General features: G+C 42.6%; 1 protein-coding gene across 1 annotated transcript in view; it reads left to right on the top strand.

Annotated features, from left to right (window-relative positions):
• Window positions 1-25,508, top strand: part of AQP9 (aquaporin 9) — a 50,079-nt gene that overhangs the window by 13,325 nt on the left and 11,246 nt on the right. The window contains exons 2-5 of the mRNA NM_001112684.1: window positions 14,658-14,784; window positions 19,897-20,034; window positions 21,355-21,473; window positions 24,002-24,219. Of these exons, the coding sequence (NP_001106154.1) occupies window positions 14,658-14,784; window positions 19,897-20,034; window positions 21,355-21,473; window positions 24,002-24,219 (602 nt within the window). The remainder of the gene's footprint in view (window positions 1-14,657; window positions 14,785-19,896; window positions 20,035-21,354; window positions 21,474-24,001; window positions 24,220-25,508) is intronic.

Here is a 25,508-nt window from a genome sequence, read left to right as displayed (position 1 = left end):
AGCATTGAGAGGAATTATGGAAATAATGAATGCAAGAGTGCCTAGCCCACAGTATACATGCTGTAAATGTTTGCTCATTCACCCATCCAGTGGTCAAAATTAGGTGCAATCAAACCTGGGCCTTAGCACTTACTGCCTATGTGCACATGAGGAATTCTCCTGACCTCCTAACCTCTCTAAGCTTCATTTCCCTTTTGTAAAATGGAGACAGTAAGAGGAACTGATAGGCTGATGTATGGAACATGCTTAGCTCTTGGAAAACACTCAATGAATTGTACTTGTTTTCGCCGCTGCTGCTGTTATTATTATTATTATTATTACATGTTCCAATGGACAAAAGTCATGTAAAATAAATAGGTATAGAGAGGCAGATGGAGTAGGATGTGGGGTTTCTGGTCAACACATACCTACAGCACAGGCTGGAGGGCAAAGGTTTGCAGGGATTGGTGTACTGACGGATTGGGATTTGTTCTCCTTCCTCTCCAGTTACACAAGACAAAATTCTTAGAGGGGAGAAAGAAGAGCCTCTGGCAAGCCCTGAAGTGACCTTCTTCTCAAGAATGGAGATTATATTTTTTGGTCTTCCAATTACTATCTCTTTAGGTAAAGCGTTTCCCATTGTTAGTATTTCACTTGAAGGTAGCCACACACCTTCCTCTAGGAGCTGGGAGTCTGTCCTGAATCTCAGCCCAGGTGTGTTATCACCTTGGTATCTATGGGGCCAGGAAGTCACTGGCCCCAAAGTCTAAATGGATTTCTCTTCCCAGAACTTAAGATGGGAGCCAATAGCCCCAAGGTTTATTGAGACCAAGCAGGTGAACTATCTAAGAGAAGTGAGGATGGGATGGTCCGGGAGGAAGCAAGCAGTGTATGCCCTTTCTCAGGGAGCATCTTCCAGCCAGATCCTCTCCATTGTGACCAGGAAGGAATGGGTAAGGTTTTTATCTGATTTTCCAGTTTTTCAAGAATAGTCAGAAATCCAGAGTTCTGCATGTACTTTTTCTATTTTTTAAATACTAGCAACAATTCCTGAAAAAAAAAAATCACCATGTAGGCCAAATCAAACACATCTTTGAGTCAATCCTACTCATAGACTATCCTCAGCCATGGACCACCAGTTTGTGACTCTGCCTTGAAGGTGTCCTTAACTGCACTCTATAAGGACAAAATATTCTCACCAGAAAAGAATAAATGGAGAGAATGTGAAGATCTAGCCTGCTGTTCGGGATCAACTGTTTACTGGAGACCTGGCTATTATAAATCTAATTCTCACATGCAAGATTGTGGTCCTTTTCTTTTCCCATCCTATACCCTGGAAAAACTGATTGAGGTAACAGCATGCAAACAGTTTTATTTCTGGCAATATAAGAAAAGAAATCCTGATCTTCTATTATTTTAAGTGCCTCATGAGGTCAATCTGTTATACACGTGTGTGTGTAATAATACTAATGTATCTCAGAGTTAATAGTGTTCTGTCAAGTAGTTCAATAGTTTTCTGTATTAATCAAACAATGCAAGAATTTCGGGGAGACTTAAATGTCAAAATAGTAAGGCTACATCTCCATGGACACTTTTCCTGGGCATAAATACTTAAACTATTCATGAATAACAAGCTTCTAACATTAAGTGACAGCACATCACTTCATCTGTACTTTTCCTGTGCTTCTTACCAGTCCTTAGCTCCTTCCTTACCTACTCATCTCTGAGTTGGAGAGGTTCTGTGTCTGTGTCTGGCTCTTTGCATCCCTGCTACACCAGATACCCTACACGGCACTCAGAATTTTCTAATGTATGTGCACCTGGAGGAATGGGTGGAAAAGTGAATGCCAAATCCCAGTGAGAGGTATTTGCTGATTTGGTTTCTTTGCTTGCTACACTTCGATTTTTTGAAGGACAGACTCTGAAATACAGATCTGGACAAACTACTTATTTCGCTCAGGTACAGTTAATGGCTGTTTATGTCAATGAAGGAACATGAACTTTGGACAGGAATGATAATTTTGGGGTTCAAAAAGATCTTTTCCCTAGTGTATGTCCTCAGGCAAATTATGTAATTTTGTTGACTGTAAGGTTTCCTTAGACAAAAACAGCAGTTTCCCTACCCCTCAGGTTATTATTGGGACTAAATGAGATTATTTATAACATATGTATGCAGGGGTGTGTCTGATAAAAACATATACATCCACTCCCCCCCAAAAAAAGTCAGTTTATGTAAAATGTTAATACTACCACAGATATGTTCTTTTAATGCTGACTTCTGTTTGTTTGTTGTTGTTGTTCTTGTTGTTGTTGTTTCTTTTTACAGCCACATCTGCGGCTTATGGAAGTTCCCAGGCTAGGGGTCAAACTGGAGCTACAGCTGCCAGCCTATACCACAGCCACAGCAACACAGATCCAAGCCACATCTGTGACCTATACTGTAGCTTGCAGCAATGCTAGATCATTAACCCACTGAACCAGGCCTGGGATTGAACCAACATCCACATGGACACTATGTCAGTTTCTTAACCTGCTGAGCCACAGTGGGACCTCCCTGACTTCTGTTTTATGAATATTTGTACTATTTCACGACAAATTATCTACTGAAGAATATTTTTCATTCAAAATATATCCCTAACAATAAGGTCCTACTGTATAGTACAGGGAACTATATTCAATATCCAAAGACAAATCATAATGGAAAAGAATATTAAAAAGAATGTATATGTAGATATAACTGAATCACTTTGCCGTACAGCAGAAATTGACACACTGTAAATCAACTATATTTAAATTATAGGTAGAAAGATAGATAGATATTCCTTATCTATTTCTAAGAAGATCCCCCCCCCAGCAACATAAGGTAAATTGTCATACATGATTCATGTTGTTACTTGCATGGCACATGGCAAACATGACCCAAACTGGCATTGCTGGATTAAAGGAGGATATTGGCTCCCTAGATAAGTTTTTAAAAGGACAATAATAAATAAATACAAGCCAGGTATGCTTTGGGAGTACTGGGGCACTTTAGAATAGTCCCCTGTGTTACTGCTTTGGCTCTGGTTCAGTAAAGGGGGCACACGCGGCTGGGAGGGAGAGGCGGAATTGTTCGACTTCTTGCGTCTTGGTGTTGAGAATAGATATGGATGCTGAGTCCCCTAAATGTTGGCCAGCTCCACAAGAAATCCATGTGGCTCATGGGTGTTGTTTGTTGGTGTAGAAAAGGTGCACAGCACCGTTCTCTCAGCCCACTCTCTCCCAGGAATAGGCAGGTTTGGTCAGTATTAGGGGCATCAGTGTGCCTTCTGCTGATGCCCAAAATTGGGAGGTGCTATGAGGGAAGAAAAGAGCAAAAGAGAGCAAGAAAGGAATAAGTTTAACTCCGCTTTCAGGTCTAGTCTTCCCTGGCGAGCTTTTGGTCAACTCACGGAAGCTGTTTATGCAAGGGGAGCTAGAAATCAAGCAAACAGAAATCAATAAAATAGATTTTACATAAACGGAAAAAATCACACTTAATCACCAACATACCTCACAGATCTTTGAGACAGGAAGAGAAATGGGGCTGAAGAGGAATTTTCTCTAGGTCATGGGAAGCTTTCATGAAAAAGTACAAGTGTTGGGTATTTTTAGGAACCACAGTGACCACATTTGTTGTCACCAGAAAAGCCACTTGTCCTGGCACAAAAAGAAGGCTGTACAGGGAGACTTCCTCATGAGCGTCAACCTCAGTTTCTCAGACCGTATATCTGGTCTACAGTGAGGCCCTTTATACAGGTGGGCTGGTATCAGATGGCTGCTGCCTGGGTTTTCCAAACCCTTCAACATTCCTCCACTGCCCTTTACTCTCAATAAGCAGATAGGAAAACTAGTGCCCCACCTCACTTCCTGTGGAAAACCCAGCATCCACCATGAAATTTTCCATGACTTCTTGGGGACATTGGCTGCTTCTGATCACCTCTTGCTCTGTCCAATATGTAACGTCTTCTAAGACAGAGCTGGGATCTAATCCTGGTTTTGTCTCCTTTATTTTTATCATGTAACATTGGGAAAATTCCTTGGCCTTTCCCAATCTCGATTTCCTCATCCATAAAATGGAGGTAATAATACTTCCCTCCCAAGGAGATCATAAGTTAATGGGATAATGACGAAGTAATACAGGTAGCGTACTTAGCATGAAATGGCACAAAGCAAACATCACGTAGGTGATAGCCAGTCTTTGTATTTCCTGTGGTCACCTTACCCTAAGGAGACATACCCTAAAGATAGTCAGCATTTCCTGCAGACTTTATTCCTAAATCCATGACAATGTTTCCCAAGGAACTCCTTTGAACTTTAAAACATGTCAGGAACTCTATTAGGATAGAAAGTGTTCTTTTAGTATCCATTAATTCTGCAAATACTGAAACACAAAAGGTAGATACAAGATACGTTCATTATTTCCTTCTTTGGACAATGCTGATGTTGAAGACTATGTGCAAGAATTACAGGGTCCCCAGTAAGTCCCTAGGCTGCGCACATTTGCCAATATTTCACTAAGGAATCCCTAACCATCACTGCTTTTCTGAAAAGGCTTGGTTTTTACATACTTACTGAACAAGTATTTTGAGACTCTTTGAAACAAGTATTTGAGATTCTACTTTAAAGAGACAGTAGATACATAAGAGATTTGAAAAGGGCAAATGAAATAAAATATGTGGGGTTATTACTCTCTCTTGCCATCTCCAGCATTTCAGTTTCTGATAGTTGCTTTATCTTGTTAGGTTTCACATTGTGTCCAGTAATCGGCTTGTCATAGGGGTCTTGGGGCTCCAGTGGGAACTTCCTAGCAGTCCCAATTGGTATGTCATAGAAATTACACTTCTGCTTTTCTTTTTTCTTTTTTGCTTTATAGGGCTACCCCTGAGGCATATGGGGGTTCCCAGGCTAGGGGTCAAATCAGCGCTGCAGCCGCTGGCTTATATCACAGCCACAACAACACCAGATCTGAGCCGCATCTGCGACCTATACTGTAGCTCACAGCAATGCCTGATCCTTAGACCACTGAGTGAGGCCTGGGATCAAACTTGCGTCCTCATGGATGCTAGTCAGATTTGTTTCCACTGAGCCCTATCAGGAGCTCCCAACTTCCTGCTTTTTACTTCCTACCCCTGAACTAACTTTTTGTCTTGAAAAAGCATTGTATGCAGGATTTTTTTTCCTGCTTATGTTTGGATATTTTAATATCGTTCATCAAATATTGTTTCAGCATGGACTAGAAAGAGGCACAAGTGCCCAGGTGGACATTACAATCTTGGTGGGGTGCCATAAGGCAGGTGGAATAAAGTGAAATGACACTGTAAAGACATGGCAGAATAAGCAGAAGAGGCCTCTGAGGGCTTCTGATGCCAGGGAAAGCCCTATGGAAAAGGGAACATTTTAGCTCAGTGTTAAGGATAGGTTGGGTTTGGTTGGAGAAAATGCAGAAAAGATATTCTGCTGGAAGGTAGAGCATGAGTAAGTTGCAGAGGTGGAAATGAGTGTCATGAGTTCAAAACACTCAAAGTGACTAGGAGGTCAGCTGGCTGATGCAGAGGTTTATGCTGAAGAATACTGGGCAGAGAGTGCTGGAGATCATGAGGCAAGGCACTGCAGAGCCCTGAATAGCTGTTTGAGGGGGGTTTGTGCTGGCACTTCCTGAGCAATGGGGGTGGGTGGGTATATAAGTTGTGCTTCATCTGGCTTGATCACTGAGCAGAGAGACACTGAAAGTGGGAACACTAGTCAGAGCCCCACAGAAGTCTCAGAGGATGTAAGAATGACTGATTATGGGTGGCCAAGAGAGAGAAGAGGAAGGAACACCAAAAGATTCCAGAGTGTATGGCTTGGGTCACTGGGGATGACTAGGGGTGCCTCACTCTCCAATCAATTTTTTTGTAGGAATTCTGCCCATCCAATGCCGTTCCTCCTTTTCCATTGAAATTCTTTCTCCCATTCCTGTCATGCATGGAACCGGATAGCAAGCTGAGATGGATAAGTAACATGTTCATTTAGACAGACATCAAATGTCATAACTGGAAATGACTTTTAGGATCTTGTTATTTAACCACTTCCAAATACTGTACCAGATACTGTTACAGAGACAGAGAAGTTTACTAATGATCTTGAATATCTTACAAAATTGAGAAAACCAGGCATTGATATATGAATTACATCCTGTGGCTAAGTGCCCCACTAGATGGCAAAAGAAGCAATGAGCAGAAGGTGCATGATTAATTACCATTACCATGTTATAATGTGATACACAAATAAGGAAGGATTGCCTACAAAATAGAAGATATTTGCAAATGATATATCTGACAAGGGGTACAAAAGTCATACAACTCAACATCAAAAAAAAAAAAACACCAAAAAAAAAAAAAACACAAATGGGCAAAGGACCCGAACAGACATTTTTCCAAAGAAGATATACAGATGGTCAGCAGACACATGAAAAGATGCTCAACAACTCTAATCATCAGGGAAATGCAAATCAAAACCACAGTGAGCTCTAACCTCACACCTGTTAGAATGACCATCATCAAAAAGATAATAAACAACAAGTTTGGGCATGGAAATGAAGAAAAGGGAACCCTAATACACTTTTGGTGGGAATGTAAATTGGTACAACCACTATATAAAACTGTATAGAGATTTCTCAAAAAATATAAAAAGTCAGACAGAGGATCTAAAATCAAAATAAATGAACAAATGTAACAAGACAGAAACAGACTCACAGATATGGAGAACAAATGGGTGGTTGCCAAAGGGGAGGGAGGTAGAGGAATGAGTAAAATAGGTGAGGGAGATTAAGAGATACAAACTTTCAGTTACAAAATAAATGAGTCACAGGGATGAAAAGTATAGCACAGGGAACACAGTAACATTGTCATAAGTTTGTATGGTGACAGATGGTAACTAGACTTAAGGCGATCATTTTGTAATGTATAAAAATAATGAATCATTGTTTTGTGTACCTGGAACTAACATAGTGTTGTAAGTCAATTATACTTGTAGGTCAATAAATACATAACTTTTTTAATCACCAGGGAGAAATAAGCCAAAATGTTTATAGTGCCTGTTCATAAATAAAAGCATTGTGATCTGTTTTTTTTTTTCTTTATATTTTTATGTAGTCTTCATATTCTAAGAATTTGGTAAAGGAATTTTTTTTTTTTTGTCTTTTGTCTTTTTAGGGCCACGCCTGTGGCACATGGAGGTTCACAGGCTAGGGGTCTAACCAGAGCTGTTGCTACCAGCCAATGCCAGAGCCACAGCAATGCCAGATCCGAGCCACATTTGCAATCTACACCACAGCTCACAGCAACGCCGGATCCTTAACCCACTGAGAGAGGCCAGGTATCGAACCAGAAACCTCATCGTTCCTAGTCGGATTTGTTTCCACTGGGCCACGACAGGAACTCCTTTTACAGGATTTTTTAGTCTTAAATAATAAACATTTTTAAAGGCTTGAAAAAAAATAAGGGAGCATCGTACCCATTCCTGGGCTCTGTGTTTTAAGAAAAATGCTGACAACCAAGAACTTATCCAGGTGAGACTTACTGAAATATGAGAAGCCCCATGGATCAAAGATAAAGGGATAAACATTCAGCAGCAAAGAACTCAGGGAGGACATTGTTCCCCTACCCACCCACTTGTTGGAATGCCTGGTGTATGAATGAGCCAGGAGCTCAGAATTTATAGGAAAGAAGACTCCAACTTCATGTAAGGAAGGACCCTCCAACCACTGAAACACCAAAAATGTATAGAACAAGCTACCAGATATGGTATGAGCTCCCTATTCCTAAAAGTAACCAACATGCATCAGGTTAATACCTATTTAGGATGTTGTAGTTTGTGTGATATCGTGGTCCAAACCAATGTAGTGCTATGGCTGAGAGGTAGTATGATGCAGGGTTTAAGAATGCAGACTCTGGAGGCTATATAGTGTTCATGCTTGGAAACCAGCCAAGACACATGGAGACCATTTGTAGGTGTGTTGGCAATGCCCCAGTTGAGGCATCAGCTGACAGCTGGCATCAACTACTAGACATGGGACTAGGTGAGCCATCAGATAATTCCAGTCCTCCAACTTTTGAACAATTATATCTGATACCAAATGGAGCAGAGATAAGATGCTTTGCCAAACCTTGCCCAAATGACAGATTCACAAGCAAAATAAATGTTATCATCTTAAACCATTAAGTTTGAGGGTAGTTAGTTACATAGCCCTGAATAACTAGAACAGAATGTTTTTTTGATATTCTGAATTGCCATTGACCTTCAAGGCCACTGAAGGTGCTGAATCAAGTAGAAGGTGATGTTATTTGAAGAAAGGAAACCAGGTGGTTTGGGCTAATGAGAGAAAAGAAGGCTTGGTTTAACTCTTGGGAGAATATGAATCAGGAATTTTTACCACACAGTGAAGATTAGATCCATGGCTTTGTAATACCCTCCCTCCCCTATGTGGTTTTGTGATTTTTCTAACTCTTCTGGAGAAGGAAGGTGCTGGATTCTGGCAAGAAGGTGGAAGAGACCTTGGAGGTCTGTAGATGTACAGGAGGACTGGGTGGTCATCTTGGGAAACACAACATCCAAGGACAAAGAATAAAACAGAATAGACTAGCACATTACTGCTGGTCAATATGGAAAGGACTCTTAGAGATTATTTTCTAGATAAGGACGTCAAGATCAGGCACTTGGAAAACAACAAAGTACTAAGTGTTCTGTATGGACAGTACAAGTGAATTCAGAGAAAAGAGGTTAGGTTTAGTGAGAAGAATGTAGAAGGGTGATGGGTCCAAAAAAAAAGATTTCTAGATAGGGATATCAGAAAAATTGAGACAGGACAGCTCTTTCTGTGTCTAAGAAGGAGACAGTGTGACAATTTTTAAAGGTTAAAGCATAGGATTATGTTGTAAATTCTATCAGCAATACCATAAAGCACAGTACTCTCATTAAAAAAAAAAAATTACGGAGTTCCCGTGGTGGCACAGTGGTTAACGAATCCGACTAGGAACTATGAGGTTGCAGGTTCGGTCCCTGCCCTTGCTCAGTGGGTTAAGGATACGGCGTTGCCGTGAGCTGTGGTGTGGGTTGCAGACGCGGCTCGGATCCCGCGTTGCTGTGGCTCTGGCGTAGGCCGGTGGCTACAGCTCCGATTCAACCCCTAGCCTGGGAACCTCCATATGCCGCGGGAGTGGCCCAAGAAATAGCTAAAAGACAAAAAAAAAAAAAAATTACACTGAGCACACAGAAGAAGGAAACCGTAGGGGGTGACCAGTTCCCCAGCAGTCTGACCATGACAACATTAGTATATCAAGGATCTGCTTCCCTGGTGCTATGAGGTCAAGTGGGAAGAGGCAGGCAAGGAAAGATGTCTTCCTCACTGCTTTTCAGGCTATGTTAAATGTTTTTTTTGGTTTGTTTTTTGTTTTGTATTTTTTTCTTTTTTAGGGCCATACCCGTGGCATATGGAGATTCCCAGGCTAGGGGTCTAATCGGAGCTACAGCTGCCAGCCACAGCCACAGCCACAGAAATGCCAGATCTTAATCCACTGAGTGAGGCCAGGAATCTAACCCGAAACCTCATGGTTCCTAGTTGGATTCATTTCTGTTGCACCACAATGGGAACTCCTAAATGTATTTTAAAATGAAGAAGCAACAATGTCAATATGGGCTGAAATTTTCTGAGTAGTGATTCTTGAGGAGTAACTGAAGTCTTTACCTTGTTTATTTCTCCTTCTGTTCCTTTCTTGCAATGCACAGCATCAGTTATCCTCCCCAGAAAAGGACCAAAAAAGCAGTTTCAGCATCTAGGGTGGAAGAAGAGAGTATTAATTATAATGAGGTTTGATAGGGCATAAAGCTTCCCAGGTCCACACAGGCTATTTAAAGTTTTTATACCTCCTGTAGACTATCACCAGTGCATGAACACCAGACCATGAAAGAGGGAGGCATGAAGCTTATTTGGAAAGCAGTAATAGCAGTAGTAGTACTGGCCTGTGTCTGGATATGTCTCTTCTTGCCCCTTGGTTGTCTAAATCAGGTCATTTCAGCTAGCAGGAATGTTTTTTTCCTCTTTTCAGAAGATGCTACCAAAATGCCAGTTCACATGAAAGTTATGCCCAGGGCATTTAATTGGCCTTTTGTTGTTGTTGTTGTTTTTTGGTCTTTTTAGAGTCACACCCATGGTGTATGGAGGTTCCCAGACTCGGGGTCCAATCCAAGCTGTAGCAATGCAGGATCCAAGCCTTGTCTGTGACCTACACCACAGCTCATGGCAAAGCCGGATCCTTAACACCCTGAGTGAGGCCAGGGATCAAACCTGCGTCCTCATGGATGCTAGTTGGGTTCATTAACCACTAAGCCACAACGGGAACTCCTAATTGACTTTAAATAAAAAGATAGATGCCAATGTGGTTTTAATTCTGACAGTTGTTATAATAGATAAGGATTCTAGAAAAAAATAATGTTAAGTCTAGGGAAAATTGGTAGGCTATGAAAGGGACTTGAGATTTTTTTTTCAAAAGGTAAACGAGAACATGTTCCTGCTGTAACTCTAGCATTCAGTGTAAGGTCTGAAGCCAAGTCTGTGATTAACATCAAAGACAGCCCAGTGTGTGTGATGTACAGCTCCAGTGCTTGTCAAGTCCTATTTCTCCCTACTGTCCAGCGGTTAGAGCTAAGTCAGTATCTTAGAATCAGAGACTGGAAGGGATGTTAAAAGATCATCTAGGTGATTTCTCTGCCTTCAGGGAGGAGTAAACCAAAACTATTCTGTATGTATTAAACATCTCTTGTTTGTAAATTATATTTCTCCAAAAGACCTCACAAATAGGCCCCAGGGGAGCTCTTTAGAATTAATTCATCACTATCAGGAAATGGTTTATGTGCAACCTCTCATATTTCAGGCTCAGACTTTCCTTCTCATCCTTTTGTGAAGAGACACAATAGCTGGTTATTATCTTCCTGATAAGAAGTCTTCTCATTCTTAATCTCTTTTTCCTTAAATACACTTGTTTCCATAAAATTTCCTCACACACCCTGAAATAATATTCATTATTTAGAGTTCCCATTGTGGCTCAGTGGGTTAAGGACCCCATGTTTTCTCTGTGAGGATGCTGGTTCGATCCCTGGCCCCACTTAGGGGGCTAAGGATCCAGCATTGCCTCGAGCTGCCACCTAGGTTGTAGATGTGTCTCAGAACCCATGCTGCCATGGCTGTGGTGTAGGCCGGCAGCTGTAGCTCTGACCCCTAGCCTGGGAAGTTTTGTGTGCCACAAGTATGGCTGTAAAAAGAAAAAAGAAAAAAATATAATATCCTTTGCTTGATGCCAAGCCCTCCCTCCAGTCAGTTGCTCTTCTTCAGTTATAAAACCCAAATTAGAATCTGTATTCTAGAAAAAGGTTGGCCTCTTAACATCTAAGAGCAATGATCCTGCAGCACCAGAACTTACTCCTCCAAGACCACACTGGCTCTTTAAACCCACTTTGAGGATAGCTGATGGTCAATTGTTGTCCTGTTGTTTTCCTACCAAGGTGTACTCAAATGTTTCATCCTTCTCAATAACCCTCCCTCACCAAATCCTCCTTCCTTCCTTCTTTTTTCTTTCTGAGGCATATTTGACATACAGCATTATATTAGTTTCAGTTTTACAACATAATGATTTGATATTTGTATATATTGTGAAATGACGACCAACCACAATGTCTACTTAACATCTATCACTACACATGGTTAAAGATTTTTTTTTTCTTGTGATGAGACTTTTCAAGATTTACTCTCAGAAACTTTCAAATATGCTATATAGTATTATTAATTATAGTCACCACACTGTACATCACATCCTCATGACTTACTTTTATTATAACTGGAAGTTTGTACCTTTTGATTCCCTTCATTTATTTCACCCACCCCCTAACACCTGCCTCTGGCAACAATCAATTTGTTCTCTGTTATCTATGAGCTTGTTTTTTTGTTTTTAGATGCCACATGTAAGCGAAATCATACGGTATTTGTCTTTCTCTGACTTATTTTACTTAGCATAATACTCTCAAGTTCTATCCATGTTGTTGTAAATGGCAAGATTATACTCTTTTTTATGGATGAATAATATTCACACACACATACACATATACGCACCACATTTTCTTACCAAATATTTCTCTAATGGATTATGATTAAATGGTTTTAATTGGTTGTTCAATGAATATATATGACTCATTTTTTTTCAATTAGGAAATATATGCTGCTATGGTCTAAATGTTTGTGGTTCCCCTGCCCCCAGATTCATTTGTTGAAACCTTAATGCCCAAAGTAACGGTAGTAGGAGGTAGGGCCTTTGGGAAGAGATTAGGTCATGAGGCAGAGCCCTCATGAGTGAGATTAGCAGAGCTCTTAGTAGACAGCCCAGAGAGCTAGCCCACCCCTTCCACCACGTGAGAACACAGGTCTGCAACCTGGAACCTGGAAGAGGACCCTCAGCTGACCATACTGGCACCCTGATCTTGGACTTCCAGCCTTCAAAACTGAGAAATGAATTTATGTTGTTTATAAACCATGCAATCTGTGATATTTTGTTATAGCAGCCCAAATGGACTAAGACACTTGGTAAAAAGCAAAAGGCTATATAATGAAAATCTTCTTCCAATGCCTGTCCCAACTTCATAGTTTTCTCCCACATAGTCCAATCTTATTTCCTGCTTCTTGTGTCTTCATGTAGATAGCCTAGGCATATGAAAATAAATACAGATCATGTATTTGTAATGCAAGTGGCAGTGTACTTTAACCCTGCTCTGTATGTTTTTGTTTGTTTGTTTTTTAGGGCTGCACCCATGGCATATGGAGGTTCTCAGGCTAGGGGTCAAATCAGAGCTGTAGCTGCTGGCCTATGCCACAGCCACAGTAATACAGGATCCAAGCCACATCTGCCATCTACCACAGCTCATGGCAATGCTGGATCCTTAACCTGCTGAGCGAGCCTAGGGATCGAACCTGTGTCCTCATGGATACTAGTTAGACTTGTTAACTGCTGAGCCACGAGGGGAATCCTGCTCTGTACCATTTTTAAGTTTAATAATATACTTTGGGGATCTTTCCATTTTGGTACACAGAGATTTCTCTCATTCTATTTTATGACTGCATAATATTCTGCTGGTACCATACATTTACTCCAAACCTTTCTGAATACTGATTGCATTCTCCAAAATATCCTCTATCAGCTGAAGACTGTCGAAGACTCACTATGAAACTTCATCTTCATTGTACAAAGTTTTGTAGGGTCCCTTTGGTATTGTGCCTGGTGCCATAAGGAATGTAAGAAGCTGTTGTTTTAGCAGCCTTTGCTCTCTAGGAAACTATAGCTTTATTAGGGAGAAGGGACTGGGGATGAAGAGGGCTTGCTTGCCAATTCTATCCCATACCATTTTCCTTTGTGTTATGCATTTTAGACCTTTGCTTTTTTTTTTTTTTTTTTTTTTTTTTTTTGTCTTTTCTAGGCCACACCCACTGCATATGGAGGTTCCCAGGCTAGGGGTCCAATTGGAACTGCAGCCGCCGGCCTACGCCAGAGCCACAGCAAAGTAGGATCTGAGCCACATCTGTGACCTATACCACAGCTCGCCACAACGCCGGATCCTTAACCCACTGAGTGAAGCCAGGGATCAAACCCGCAACCTCATGGTTCCTAGTTGGATTCGTTAACCACTGAGCCACAATGGGAACTCCCTTTTTTTAGACCCTTTTTAATGGCCTTGTAAGTGGTGCAAATGACCCTCCCACTTGTTTTATGTGCATATAATTGTTTTGAGCCTGATCTGGCTTATCCTGAGAGTCTCTAGAGCAGAAATCATAAACTCAAATGCCTGCAGAGGCCAGGAAGAAGCTCTAAACCCAAAGTGAAGTGCATCACTTGGCAGAATACAATCTCTGTTCAAAGACAGCAACCAATGGCCACTCTGACCCAGGAAATTACTTCCCTATGGGTTACCAGATCTTTTGATTGATTCAAAGGAACCAATGGGCAGAAAGTACACAGGATCTTCCTGTGGTATTTTTATAACCTCATGTAAATCGACAATTATCTCAAAATTTAAAAAAAAATCAATTTAAAAGACAGAAACCTAGATAATTACGTAAAATTAGATTTATAAATGCATACAAATTTTTTCTTTTTTTGTCTTTCTAGGGCTGCACCCATGGCATATGGAGGTTCCCACATTAGGGGTCAAATCGGAGCTGTAGATGCCCACCTAGGCCACAACCACAACAATGCGGGATCCAGGTTGCGTCTGTGACCTACACCACAGCTCGTGGCAACACTGGATCCTTAACCCCTGAGCAAAGCCAAGGATTGAACCTGTGTCCTCATGGCCACTACTCAGATTTATTCCCACTGAGCCACGACGGGAACTCCTACATACAAAATTTTAACACTGTGCAGGTCTAACAAAACTCATCTATAAACAAGATACAACCTTGGGACCACTATTTTACTACCCACGTATAGCTGGAAGATTACAATCTGAATTGTGCGAAGCCTGTAGAGTGGGACTAAAGCCACTCCATGAGTTGACTTGAAAAATGCTTCTTGTTACTGTAACTTTCCATTGTCACTGATAGTGGCCACCTTCACTTGTTGAGTTTCTTCTCATTCCAGGTTCTTGGATGTGGCTCTGTTGCCCAAGCTGTCCTCAGTCGCGGACATTTTGGAGGAATCCTCACTATCAATATTGGATTTCCAATGGCAGTTGTAATGGCAATTTATGCGACTGGAGGTGTCTCTGGTAAGTAATAGAAATAATAATAGACCTTCACCCTGTTCCACTGGAGCACTGTGGTGGGGGTCCTAAGGCTGATACCCAATCTCCCTTCCTGCTGTACCCATACACTCTGGTGTAGATGCCCACACCCACACTTGGCCTTTCAGTTCAGGTCCACCTTGGGGGAGGGCCCAAATGGGGATCGAGACTTTGCCCAGACCCCTTGCCCTGGACCGTGCACTTTGACACAGGCTGGGTGCTAAAAGACTCTCCATCTGACCCAGCCAGCTCTGTGGGAGCTAGGGGTCCTGGTCCCAGGGAGCCTTTCTGGTGACATTCCCAAGAGGCCCTGACACACTCATTGAGACCCCCTCCATCTCCCATGGAACCTGGGGAAGGGTTCTGGCAGGGGTCTGACTGTTAATCTTTCCAATGTGCTAGCACAGTGCTTTACATACCTTAATTTTTTAGATCTCAATAGTCCTGCAAGAAGATGTATTTAGTTCTATTTTTATAAATGACAAAATAGCCAGAAAATAGTAAGTGGCTTGCACAAAGCCAACATTTAACAAGAGGGAGAGATGCGCTCTAAAACTCAGAACTGATTGATCCTAAATCTGACCACTGAACTGTATCCTTCATCTATCAATACAATCTTTTCCTAGCTCTGCTCTACAGTTGGAAATGATTTCCCAGGTATTCTGTGAATAACCCAGGGAAGATCACTCCAAGAGAGGCAATTCCCGAAAACTTTATCCAGAGGAATCTGAGAAAGTCAGTTTGCAAAATGGCTAGTGCTTTCATGGAGGTGCTCAGCAAGTCAGAAGATCTTGGTCCAATTCTGCCCTGAGTGGTAGGCTAGGTAGAAGCCATTCCTAAATTTCTGAGAAGCAAAATAAAATGATACTTAATACAGCATGGGAACTTAGGAAGGGATTGTGGAAATGATCCAGGTCCCAACGATTTGCAGAATATTCAACAGTCTCATCTAGGGGCTGTTCGACTGTTGGTGATAAGAAAGGGAACCCCTGCAGGCTTGGCACTGTGCTGGGTGCTACATACTCTCTCTCTTCTCTCCCCACAGCAGCACTCTGAGGCAGGTAAGACTGTCCCTTCTAACAGTGAAAACTGGAGCTCCAAGGGATTAAGTAAAATCACCAGAAGTCCCACCGCTGGTAAAGAGGCAGATCAAAAATTGGACCCAGGTCTACACACCAGCAAAGCCCCAGATCCCTGTGATTACACAACAGTCCCAGTGGCCTATTACGGGAAGGGCAGTAAGGCAGGGCCTTTGAGCAGAATGGTCCAGCCTGGGGGATCCTGAAGTTGAGCTGGCTGGACTGGTGCCAAGTACTGCCATTGGAGCACTGAAGAATGACTGCCCAGACCCCATGGGAGCCTGGGCACCCATGGTGGGCTGGGCACTTGGAACAGTCATTGGCTGGCTGGGAGCCTTTCCATATCACAGGCAGACTCAGATCCTGGGGCAGTCCAGGTTACACATTCCTATGTATGTGGTTTATTTGGCACGAGCAGTGTTTCTGTCTATCATTTCAGCACTGTACTGCCTACTCAAGGCACAAGAATAACAGGACCACACTGAACGTGCCAAGGCTTAACTACAGTTCAGGCCTTGACACTAGACATAGAACACACTCCTGGCTTCAAATAAGCATGTGGGATGCTCCAGCCTCCCCCTACAGGCTCCCAACTACGTTCACACGTGTGGTTTCCACAAACCATGCAATATAAATGTAGGCATATTCTCAGCTACTGTTTTTTTAGGTGGAGATGTGGTTTTGCAGTATTTTACCGGCATAACACCCAGAACTGAATATCATCAAATATTGACTTAGGATAAATTGGTCCCAGACCACACCAATGTAACTAACAACCTTTACCACCACCACTGTTAAAGTCTGTCTGCGTCCACTGATATATTTGGAGTTACCATACGAGGAAAAGGGCAGGGACCAAAAGGAAGAGAAAGAAGGAGCGGAGGATGACCTGGAGTCTTCCCATTTGGCTTTTAGACTGGGGTTAATTCCCTGATCTCAGAGGGCTCAGGGCCAGAACTGATGGGACTATTTTCATAAAGGTTGTTTCTGGGCAAGGCTCAAGAGCTGTCCAAATTGTTTATGAGAGACTGTGAGAGTTCAAAATACAAATCGAGCAGTTTCTGGGCCTGGCCGGTAAAACGTAGCATTGAGTTGGAAAGGGAATTTATCTCCCCATTTCTGTTTGGAAGCTAGTGATATTCAGGCTCCCTGAGAACTAGGGGGAACATGCACAGACCACATACGGGCTCACCAAAGACATGCATGTAATCAGTATTGGCTTCAGCTGCCCAGGAACAGGAGAGGAAGATGGGGTGGGGGTGGGGGCAGGAGAGGTGATTTTCTCACGGTGGCTGCAGCTAACATTCTGGTTTGTGGGCACATGTGAGGCCCTCTTTGAGAATTCCAAAAATAACCAATGTATATTGGGCCTAAGCATAAATGGGATCCCACTTTGTGGTCCAGACTGGTAAGGTCAGCTGACATCTGGTTTTGGAATATAAAGCATTACCTTACTGCAAGGCAGTCACCACACCCTGCTCCCTTGTGAACATGCCAGTAGCCTGGCAATGCAATCTGGCCAATCAGAACACAAAACACCTGGATTAGGCACCATCCCCCACGCAGCGTTTACACTGCCTACTTGCACCTAGACTGGAACAGTTGATTTTCATGTATCATTTTATAAGCAATAAAAATTCACTGAACGAGCAAAATAGCTTTGCTTAATGATAAATGAAACAGTAAGACTCTGTATCTCTGTCTCTATCACAGAATTGTCTGTGGGTGCTGGGGAGGAGGGGACTCCTCTAGGATAGAAGCTTAAAAGAGTTTTTAGGCCTTGTGGGCTCTAGATATATCCTCTGAGTTCTTTATGTGAATGATCTGATCACCACAAACTTGGCAGGGCCAAGATTTGAGTGCAGCCCTCTCTGACTCCAGCACTCATATTCTTTCCACTACACTGCTCTGCTTTGTCCTTCGGGTCAACTGAGGGATCGCTCATCTCTGAGAGGAGAAACCCTCCTCTTTGCTTTGCAAAGCACCCTCCCAGACACACCAGACAACATTCCCTCTGTGGATCTTTATAGTCTGGTCTATCTGAATAAAGGCCTTAGACTATTAATTTCTTCAGCATTCATATCTTGAACACTTATTAAATGCCTTGCAGCATGTGATGGCCAAGGTGAATAATAATTCCTGCCTCAGCGTACTTTTGAGGGGCTAAAAGCATGAACCTACCTATGGCAAGTTTTATTTTGGGAGAGGAGCTTGCTAAACAATAACTCTCCCACTTGTGGACCCATCTGAGGAGAGATATTTTTGACTGGAGGTGACTTCTGATGCCCCTTTGTTCTTTCACAGTGGGTCCCTCCATGCTGGCTGGGTGGCAGCTGCCCTCCAACAAGCCCCTGGGAGAAGAGGAACAGGGCTGGCTTCAGGAACTTTCCACTGCCCTGTGTGGTCCCCTTTCTTAACCCCTGTTTCCAGCTTGACTAGTGAGCTGTACTCCCGCCAGTCTCTAGAATCATGACTCTCTTGGATTTAAAAGTAAAACAAAACAGATGATGCGTTTGTAAGGCTTCAGGAAGTCATCTTTGCTTTGATTTATTGGCATTTTCTTGCTCATATTAGCCCCTGAGTGGCAGAGGCAGGTAAAGAAAGGATTTAGCCAGCAGCCAGAACCCCTCCCTATTCCAATCCCACTTCAGCTTAGAGACTCATGAAAAGCAAGGCTTTCTTCACAAGGGGAAAGCTTCCAAAAACAAACTCAACAATAGGGTGTATGGGGGGGGGGGTCAAAGGGCGAAACATCATAAAGAAGATCACTGTCATTACTATCATCACTCCTTTGTTTTCAACTATTTCCAGATCCCAGAGGTCCACATTTCAATCTGGTCACATTGACAGTGACTCTAATCCCCCCTCCACGCAAATATCATGTGTACCCTTCACAGGAATGTCCATCGTCCTTAGGAAGCAAGTCCATATACTCAAAGATGATCTTTGAAATTCTTTTTTTCTGCCCTCTAAGGCAGAGAAACCTTTATAAACTTGGTAAAGAAGGTCTAGAAGAGTTAGAACATAGGCCCTAGAGTTCAAATAAACCTGGATTTGAATCCTAGACCCACCACTTATGTGCTATGTGGCCTTAAAATGTGACTTGACTTCTGTGCCTCAGTTTCTGCCCAGTTAACTGGAGTAGTACCCATCTCGCTGGGCTGTTAGGAAAATCAAACACATGCCAGATTCTAGGACAGCATCTGGAAATTGTTCAATAATTGTTCTTATTGTCATTAGTGAAGCCAGCTGGGGATATCAGTGACCTGCCCCAGAGCAAGCCCTCTATCTGATCTTGTGGCTGGATGAGCATCAAGGAGGCTGATTTCTCTTGTGAGAGTTTAGGTTGTAGGGAAGGAAGTGCTGTTCCATTTCTGTATGAGAGATATCCAGCATTTGTGTACACAAAGTGCACAGAATCACTCAGATGCTGTGACCACCTCAAAATATATTGAGTGCATATATATATATACAGTGAGAGGCACAGCCCACTGAGGAAGGGTCCCATCCCCTGTCAGAAACACCTCTTTCCAATCCCAAGATTGTTTCTAGATCCTCTGGACATGGACTCAGGAATTATTAGATAGTTTTAAATCATATAAGTAGATTATATAAGTATAAACACTTAAAAATATACTGAAGTTAACAATTTCCATCAATCTCTTTGGGGTCATAGATAGGCAAAACCCAGTAGTTAGATGATAGACAGACAGACAGACAGGTAGATAGACAGAAAGTGAGTCACATAAGTACAAGTTTCTTTCTATATAAGACTTCTTTTTCAAAGCTAAACTTCCTAAACAGTGTCTAATGATGACATGAGAATTATTAGCCTTCCCTTCCTCTCCACTCAAACAAACACACACACATACACATACCTGCCTCCTCACACACAGTTCCACCTGTGAAGATGGAGAAGACAATGGAGTTATGCCTGAGGTCCCCTAGGTAAGGTTTTCTTCACAATCATTCTCCCTGGCCTGCCCTGACTTTCCTAATCACCTTATCTTCCCGGCAGGTGGCCACATCAACCCAGCCGTGTCTTTTGCCTTGTGTCTTTTTGGACGGATGAAGTGGTCCAAATTGCCCTTTTATATGGGGGCCCAGTTCTTGGGAGCCTTTGCAGGGGCTGCAACCCTCTTTGGCATTTACTATGGTAAGCAGGGCCCCTGAATCCAGAGATGAGGGAGAGTTGGGTCCAAGTTGTAAGTCAGAATTACTTGATTGGAAGAGGTGAGGCAAGGTAAGAACAGAAGTTCTACCCTTGACAGGCAATTCTAAGAGTCCTAAGTTCTAAATAGTAGAGCCAACGTTATCATTAGGGCAAATTTGTAAAGCCCTTAAATGGTGGGCAGAACTTAAAGGAAGTCTATCTTTCATGCCTAGAAGCACTACAGGGCAAACAATCCCAAGTAAGAAATAGGTCACTGGCTGCTCCATGGTTTTCTCTGATTTGGCTAGGATAGGAGCCAGTGACTGGTGGCAAAGGGAATGACAAGCAAGTATTTAGAGAAGGAATCTGGGCAAAGTATCTGAAGGAAGGGGCACAGCAGGGAAATGAGCTGGGTGGCTCTACGTCCAATAGCCAGGGCCTCCATTCTGTAACAATTCTGGAGGAACCACAGTGCTGACAACCAAAGACCCAGACTTGAGTTCCGTGTGACATCAGTAAGTCATCTGACCTCACTGGTCTCAGTTTCCTCCTCTGGAAAAAGAGGGATTTGAGCTAGATTATTTCTAAGGCCTTTCAAGCTAAAAAATCCCAGGGTTCCATAAAATCAATTGTTTAAAGTAGTTCCTTCTATCTAAACCAAGGTAAGTCACAATATGTTATGACCCTCAAACTGAAGCCCTTGGTACCTAGAACCTGTGAGCCAATCCTAAGAGAGATACATCATGGAAAGAGACCTCTTCCCACTGAGCACGCTAAAAATTAGAGTGTAAGAAGATGAGTGGGTAACTCAAGACCAAACCAGAAACCTAGAGAGCCACTGCTATGGCAGGAGAGGCCTGGGGGTGGTGCTGGCTGTGCTGGGGACCGCTCTATGGGCATCTTCACTGTACCCTGATGCCCTCAAATTCTGGGCTGGTAGCAGCGGTTACGGAGAACCCTCTGGGAGTCATGAATTCTGCCTAGACTAGGGCCAAGCTCCACTTTGGCTTTCAGTCAATCTTGAAAATTCCTAGAATTCCCCCCAAAGAAAATTGGTTCCCAGGACCCATTGGATAAGGATTTGGCTGAAGTTTAGAGGGAACAATCAAGGGCGGCCAGGGCTTTTCCTCTTTGACCCACCATTCTAGAAGATCCCTGGGCATCACTAAAACTACTATGCTATGAAGTGAAGACAAGCAAATGTCATGAATCTGCCAAGCTGAAGCTGAGTGTTTTCTGCACTTGTTCAGCACAAGACCTGGCATAGGCCTCCCTCACCTCTGCCCAGAGGATACTAACATGTCAGAGCTCTGTCTTCAATAGATGCACTTATGTCTTTTGCTGATGGAAAACTGCTCATCACAGGAGAAAACGCAACAGCACAGATTTTTGCAACATACCCAGCTCCATATTTGTCTCTGATAAATGCATTTGCAGACCAGGTAAGCATATATTCAATAAAGAGCTAACTTAACATAATCTAAAAGAAGGATGTGCACAGGAACATTATTAGACATATTGGAAAGAAAAGGCTGTGTTTCCAAAGTCAGAGGTCCCTAAACATAACCCAAGCTTTGTTGATAAATATTTTCCCTTGCCAAAGTTGATACCACTAAGAGCTCCTGCCTCCTCTTTAATACACATACTTGTTTTACAATTTGAGGTTCAGAGAAAAGTGGAAAATCGGCAAATGGGGTTTGCTTCCCTATAATTGTCTCTTTTGTGCACATGCTATAAATGTGGAGGCCTCAAGAATAGACATTCTGATCTCAGTTCAAGGCAGATGAGCTTAGAGTATCATGGGTCCTCTGTGTGTCTCCATGTGCATAGGTTTATTCAGACCCTCCAGGTAGCTAGAAGTGTCTCTGCCTAATTGACATCTAAACGAGTTAAATCCAAGCATCTGCGGTATAGCCAATAGCACAACCATTCTGGTCTAAAATCAGTTGCCTGGTAAACATCCTGATTCTTCTGCTTCTGAGCTATGTGCCCGTGGGCAAGTTTCCTAACCTCTTTCTATGCACATTTCCTTACCTGTAAACTGGGAATAAATCTGATTTATCTCACGGATTGTTGCGAAGTTCTAATGAGAAAAAGCATGTAATGAGTGTTTGGTGAAGAGTAAGTATCCTTCAGCTGTTAAAGTAAAATAATAGCTTGGAAATTTTAGAGAATTGAGAGTAGGGAAAACATTTGCTAGACCATTTGCTCTACCACTTCAGAATACCCACTGTCACTGTATAATCTCTTACAATTTGTCTTTTATATGTGTTTTCACATTTTATTTTTATTTTTTTATTTTATTTGGCTTTTTAGGACCACACTCACGGCACATGAAGGTTCCCAGGCTAGGGGTCTATTCGGAGCTATAGCTGCCGGCCTACACCACAGCCATAACAATGTGGGATCCAAGCCATGTCTGTGACCTACACCACAGCTCACAGCAATGCCGGATCCTTAACCCACTGAGTGAGGCCAGGGATCAAACCCACAAACTCGTGGTTCCTAGTTGGATTCGTTATATGTGTTTTCAAATGTAAGCTATAAGGCAAATATAACTTTTTAATTTAATATTAAAAGCATTTAAAAATATCACCACAAAGCTTTTGTATTTATTGTTTTTAATGGCTGTATAATAGACTATAGAATGGGCATTCCATAATATAATCAACCTTGCCCTACTGATGTGGACTCCAATTTCTCAGTACTATAAATAAAGCTTAATTATTTATTTGCATATGACTTTTCCATATTTTAGATTATTTCCATGGTTATTGTTCTCAAATACCCAACTGGGCCAAATTGAATAAATAACTTTATGTTTTCTTAAGTGTATGCTGCTAAATTACTGCTGAATTGCCTTTCAAAAGTGTGGTACAGGAGTTCCCATGGTGGCTCAGTGGTTAACGAATCCGACTAGGAACCATGAGGTTGTGGGTTCGATCCCTGGCCTTGCTCAGTGGGTTAAGGATCCAGCATTGCCATGAGCTGTGGTGTAGGTTGCAGACGAGGCTCGGATCCTGTGTTGCTGTGGCTCTGGCATAGGCCGGTGGCTACAGCTCCAATTTGACCCCTAGCCTGGGACCCTCCATATGCCGTGGGAGCGACCTAAGAAATGGCAAAAAGACAAAAAAAAAAAAAAAAAAAAAAAAAAGTGTGGTACAGCACATGTTTAGTTCAACTAGGAAAGCCTGAGAGAACTGGTATTTCCCTAATATTTGGTATTGTTTGCAAATTTTTTTTTTTTTTTGTCTTTTTGGGGCCACACCTAAGGGCATATGGAAGTTCCCAGGTTAGGGTTCAAATCAGAGTTGCAGCTGCCAGCCTATACCACAGCCACAGCAATGCGGGATCTGAGCCATGTCTGACTTACACCACAGCTCATGACAATGCTGGATCCTTAACCCACTGAGTGGGGCAGGGACCGAACCCGTGTCCTCATGGATACTGATCGGGTTCATTACCACCAAACCATGACGGGAACTCCTGTTTGCATTTTTTCCCCTCACAAATCGGTTTTTCCCACTTCATTGTTTCTTAAATCTGCTTTCCTTTTATGAACTTTCTTTTCATTTCTTTTGCCTGTTTATCTATTGATGTCTCACACTGTTTTATTCACCAATTTAAATGAGCCATTGTTCATTTCTCCAGCCTGCAACTTGCTTTCTATTTATCTAAGTAGTAGCTTAGCAAGCTAGGGTGGTCAAGAGAATAGTCTCTAGAGCTGAGCTCTTTGGATCCACACCTGAACCACTGACTCTGTCACCTAGGGCAGGTAACTAACCTGTAAAGGAGAATGATATTAGCACCCCTGTCTGGGATTGCTACAGTAAGAAGAACATTTGGCACAGAGTGCTCAACCAGTGTGTTACTTATTACTAGGTTTGTTTTTAACAAGAGGGGGTGAACTCTGAAGTAGGCAAGAACAAGAATATAAGCCAAAGCCCTTGTTCATTTTCTTCCTCTCCAGGTAGTGGCCACCATGTTCCTCCTCATTATAGTCTTCGCTGTTTTTGATTCAAGAAACTTAGGAGTCCCCAGAGGCCTACAGCCCATTGTCATTGGCCTCCTGATTGTTGTCATTGCTTCCTCTCTGGGGATGAACAGTGGCTGTGCCATGAACCCAGCTCGAGACCTGAGTCCCAGACTTTTCACTGCTTTGGCAGGATGGGGGTTTGAGGTCTTCACGTAAGTAGCAATGGCTGGGGAGGAGGAAGGTTCACACTGTGCCTCACTGGGGAGGGCTGTGATCTGACCTGGAGATGATAGAGGGTACAAATGGGAGGCTGGGAGTTAAGTGTAGTATGGAACATTTGACCCGCAATTTATGATATGGTGTGTGTGTGAGAAAGACAGAAAGAGAAAGAGAGAAAGAAGGGGGAGAGAAAAAAAAGAGACAGAGACACAATGAAAGATACAGAGAGGGGAAAAAAAAGAGACAGAGAAAGACAGAGAGGCTCTATATAGATTCGAAAGAGATAGGTTTGTCCTGTACAATAACAATAGTTTCTTAATTGGTATATGGTTTCATGTGAATATTTTGCTTGTATAACCTGTGATGAAGTTAGGGGTAAATTTTCCATCTTCTGATACTACTATAGGGCTCTTTCTAGTGAACCATGCCAGCTTTGCTTCATTCATTCATTCATGATCCTCCCTGAACACTACCTATGCTGTGGTCACTGTGCTAGGCAAGGAAATTTCAAAATCAGCTAACATGCTGGCCTTGAGCAATGGAACAAGTGCACTGGCAAGTCCTGAAACAAAATGTGGAGGGAACACAGATAAGTGAGTGACCAATGCTGCCCTGGGAAGTTGGGAAAGGCACCAATGAAGAATTAAGTGCTCATCAAAGCGAGCCTGCGCACAGAAAATGACAAGATCCTTGCTTTCTATCTCAAAATGTGCTGGGGAAATATGCCAGCTGCAGGTACCAAGCTCCCCAAACAAATTTTGCCCATCAATTCCTTCCCACTTTCTCCCTATAAAAGTCATGGTGGCCAGTCCCCATCCACTCATCACATCTATCTGTGGGAAAGGAACACATCTTGGTTCCTCAGGAAACAGGGCTCTAACATGGAGAGAAGTGGGAAAAGTAGAGAAGTAGGAGATCCTCACAACCAAGAATTAGCCAAAAATATCAAGGTGACACCAGGTAGGACTGGCACTATCTTGGTGAGCATAACTGCCTTCCAGGTGTTAAGGTATCATGGTTGAGGAGCTCTGTTCCAGAAGGATCACTATTAGAACATGAAAAGATTGAATGAGGAGTCCCTGTCATGGTGCAGCAGAAGTGAATCCAACTAGGAACCATGAGGTTGCGGGTTTGATCCCTGGCCTCCCTCAGTGGGTTAAGGATCTGGCATTGCCATGAGCTGTGGTATAGGTTGCAGACGCGGCTCAGATTGGGCGTTGCTGTGGCTCTGGCATAGGCCAGCAGCAACAGCTCAGATTAGATCCCTAGTCTGGGAACCTCC

The sequence above is a fragment of the Sus scrofa genome, chromosome 1, assembly GCF_054392235.1.
Source record: "Sus scrofa isolate SSC_HxYL_T2T_F1_AM1 chromosome 1, Sscrofa_HxYL_maternal_Yorkshire_Landrace_v2.0, whole genome shotgun sequence".
Taxonomy (NCBI): domain Eukaryota; kingdom Metazoa; phylum Chordata; class Mammalia; order Artiodactyla; family Suidae; genus Sus; species Sus scrofa.
This window is presented reverse-complemented; position numbering and strand designations above follow the sequence as displayed.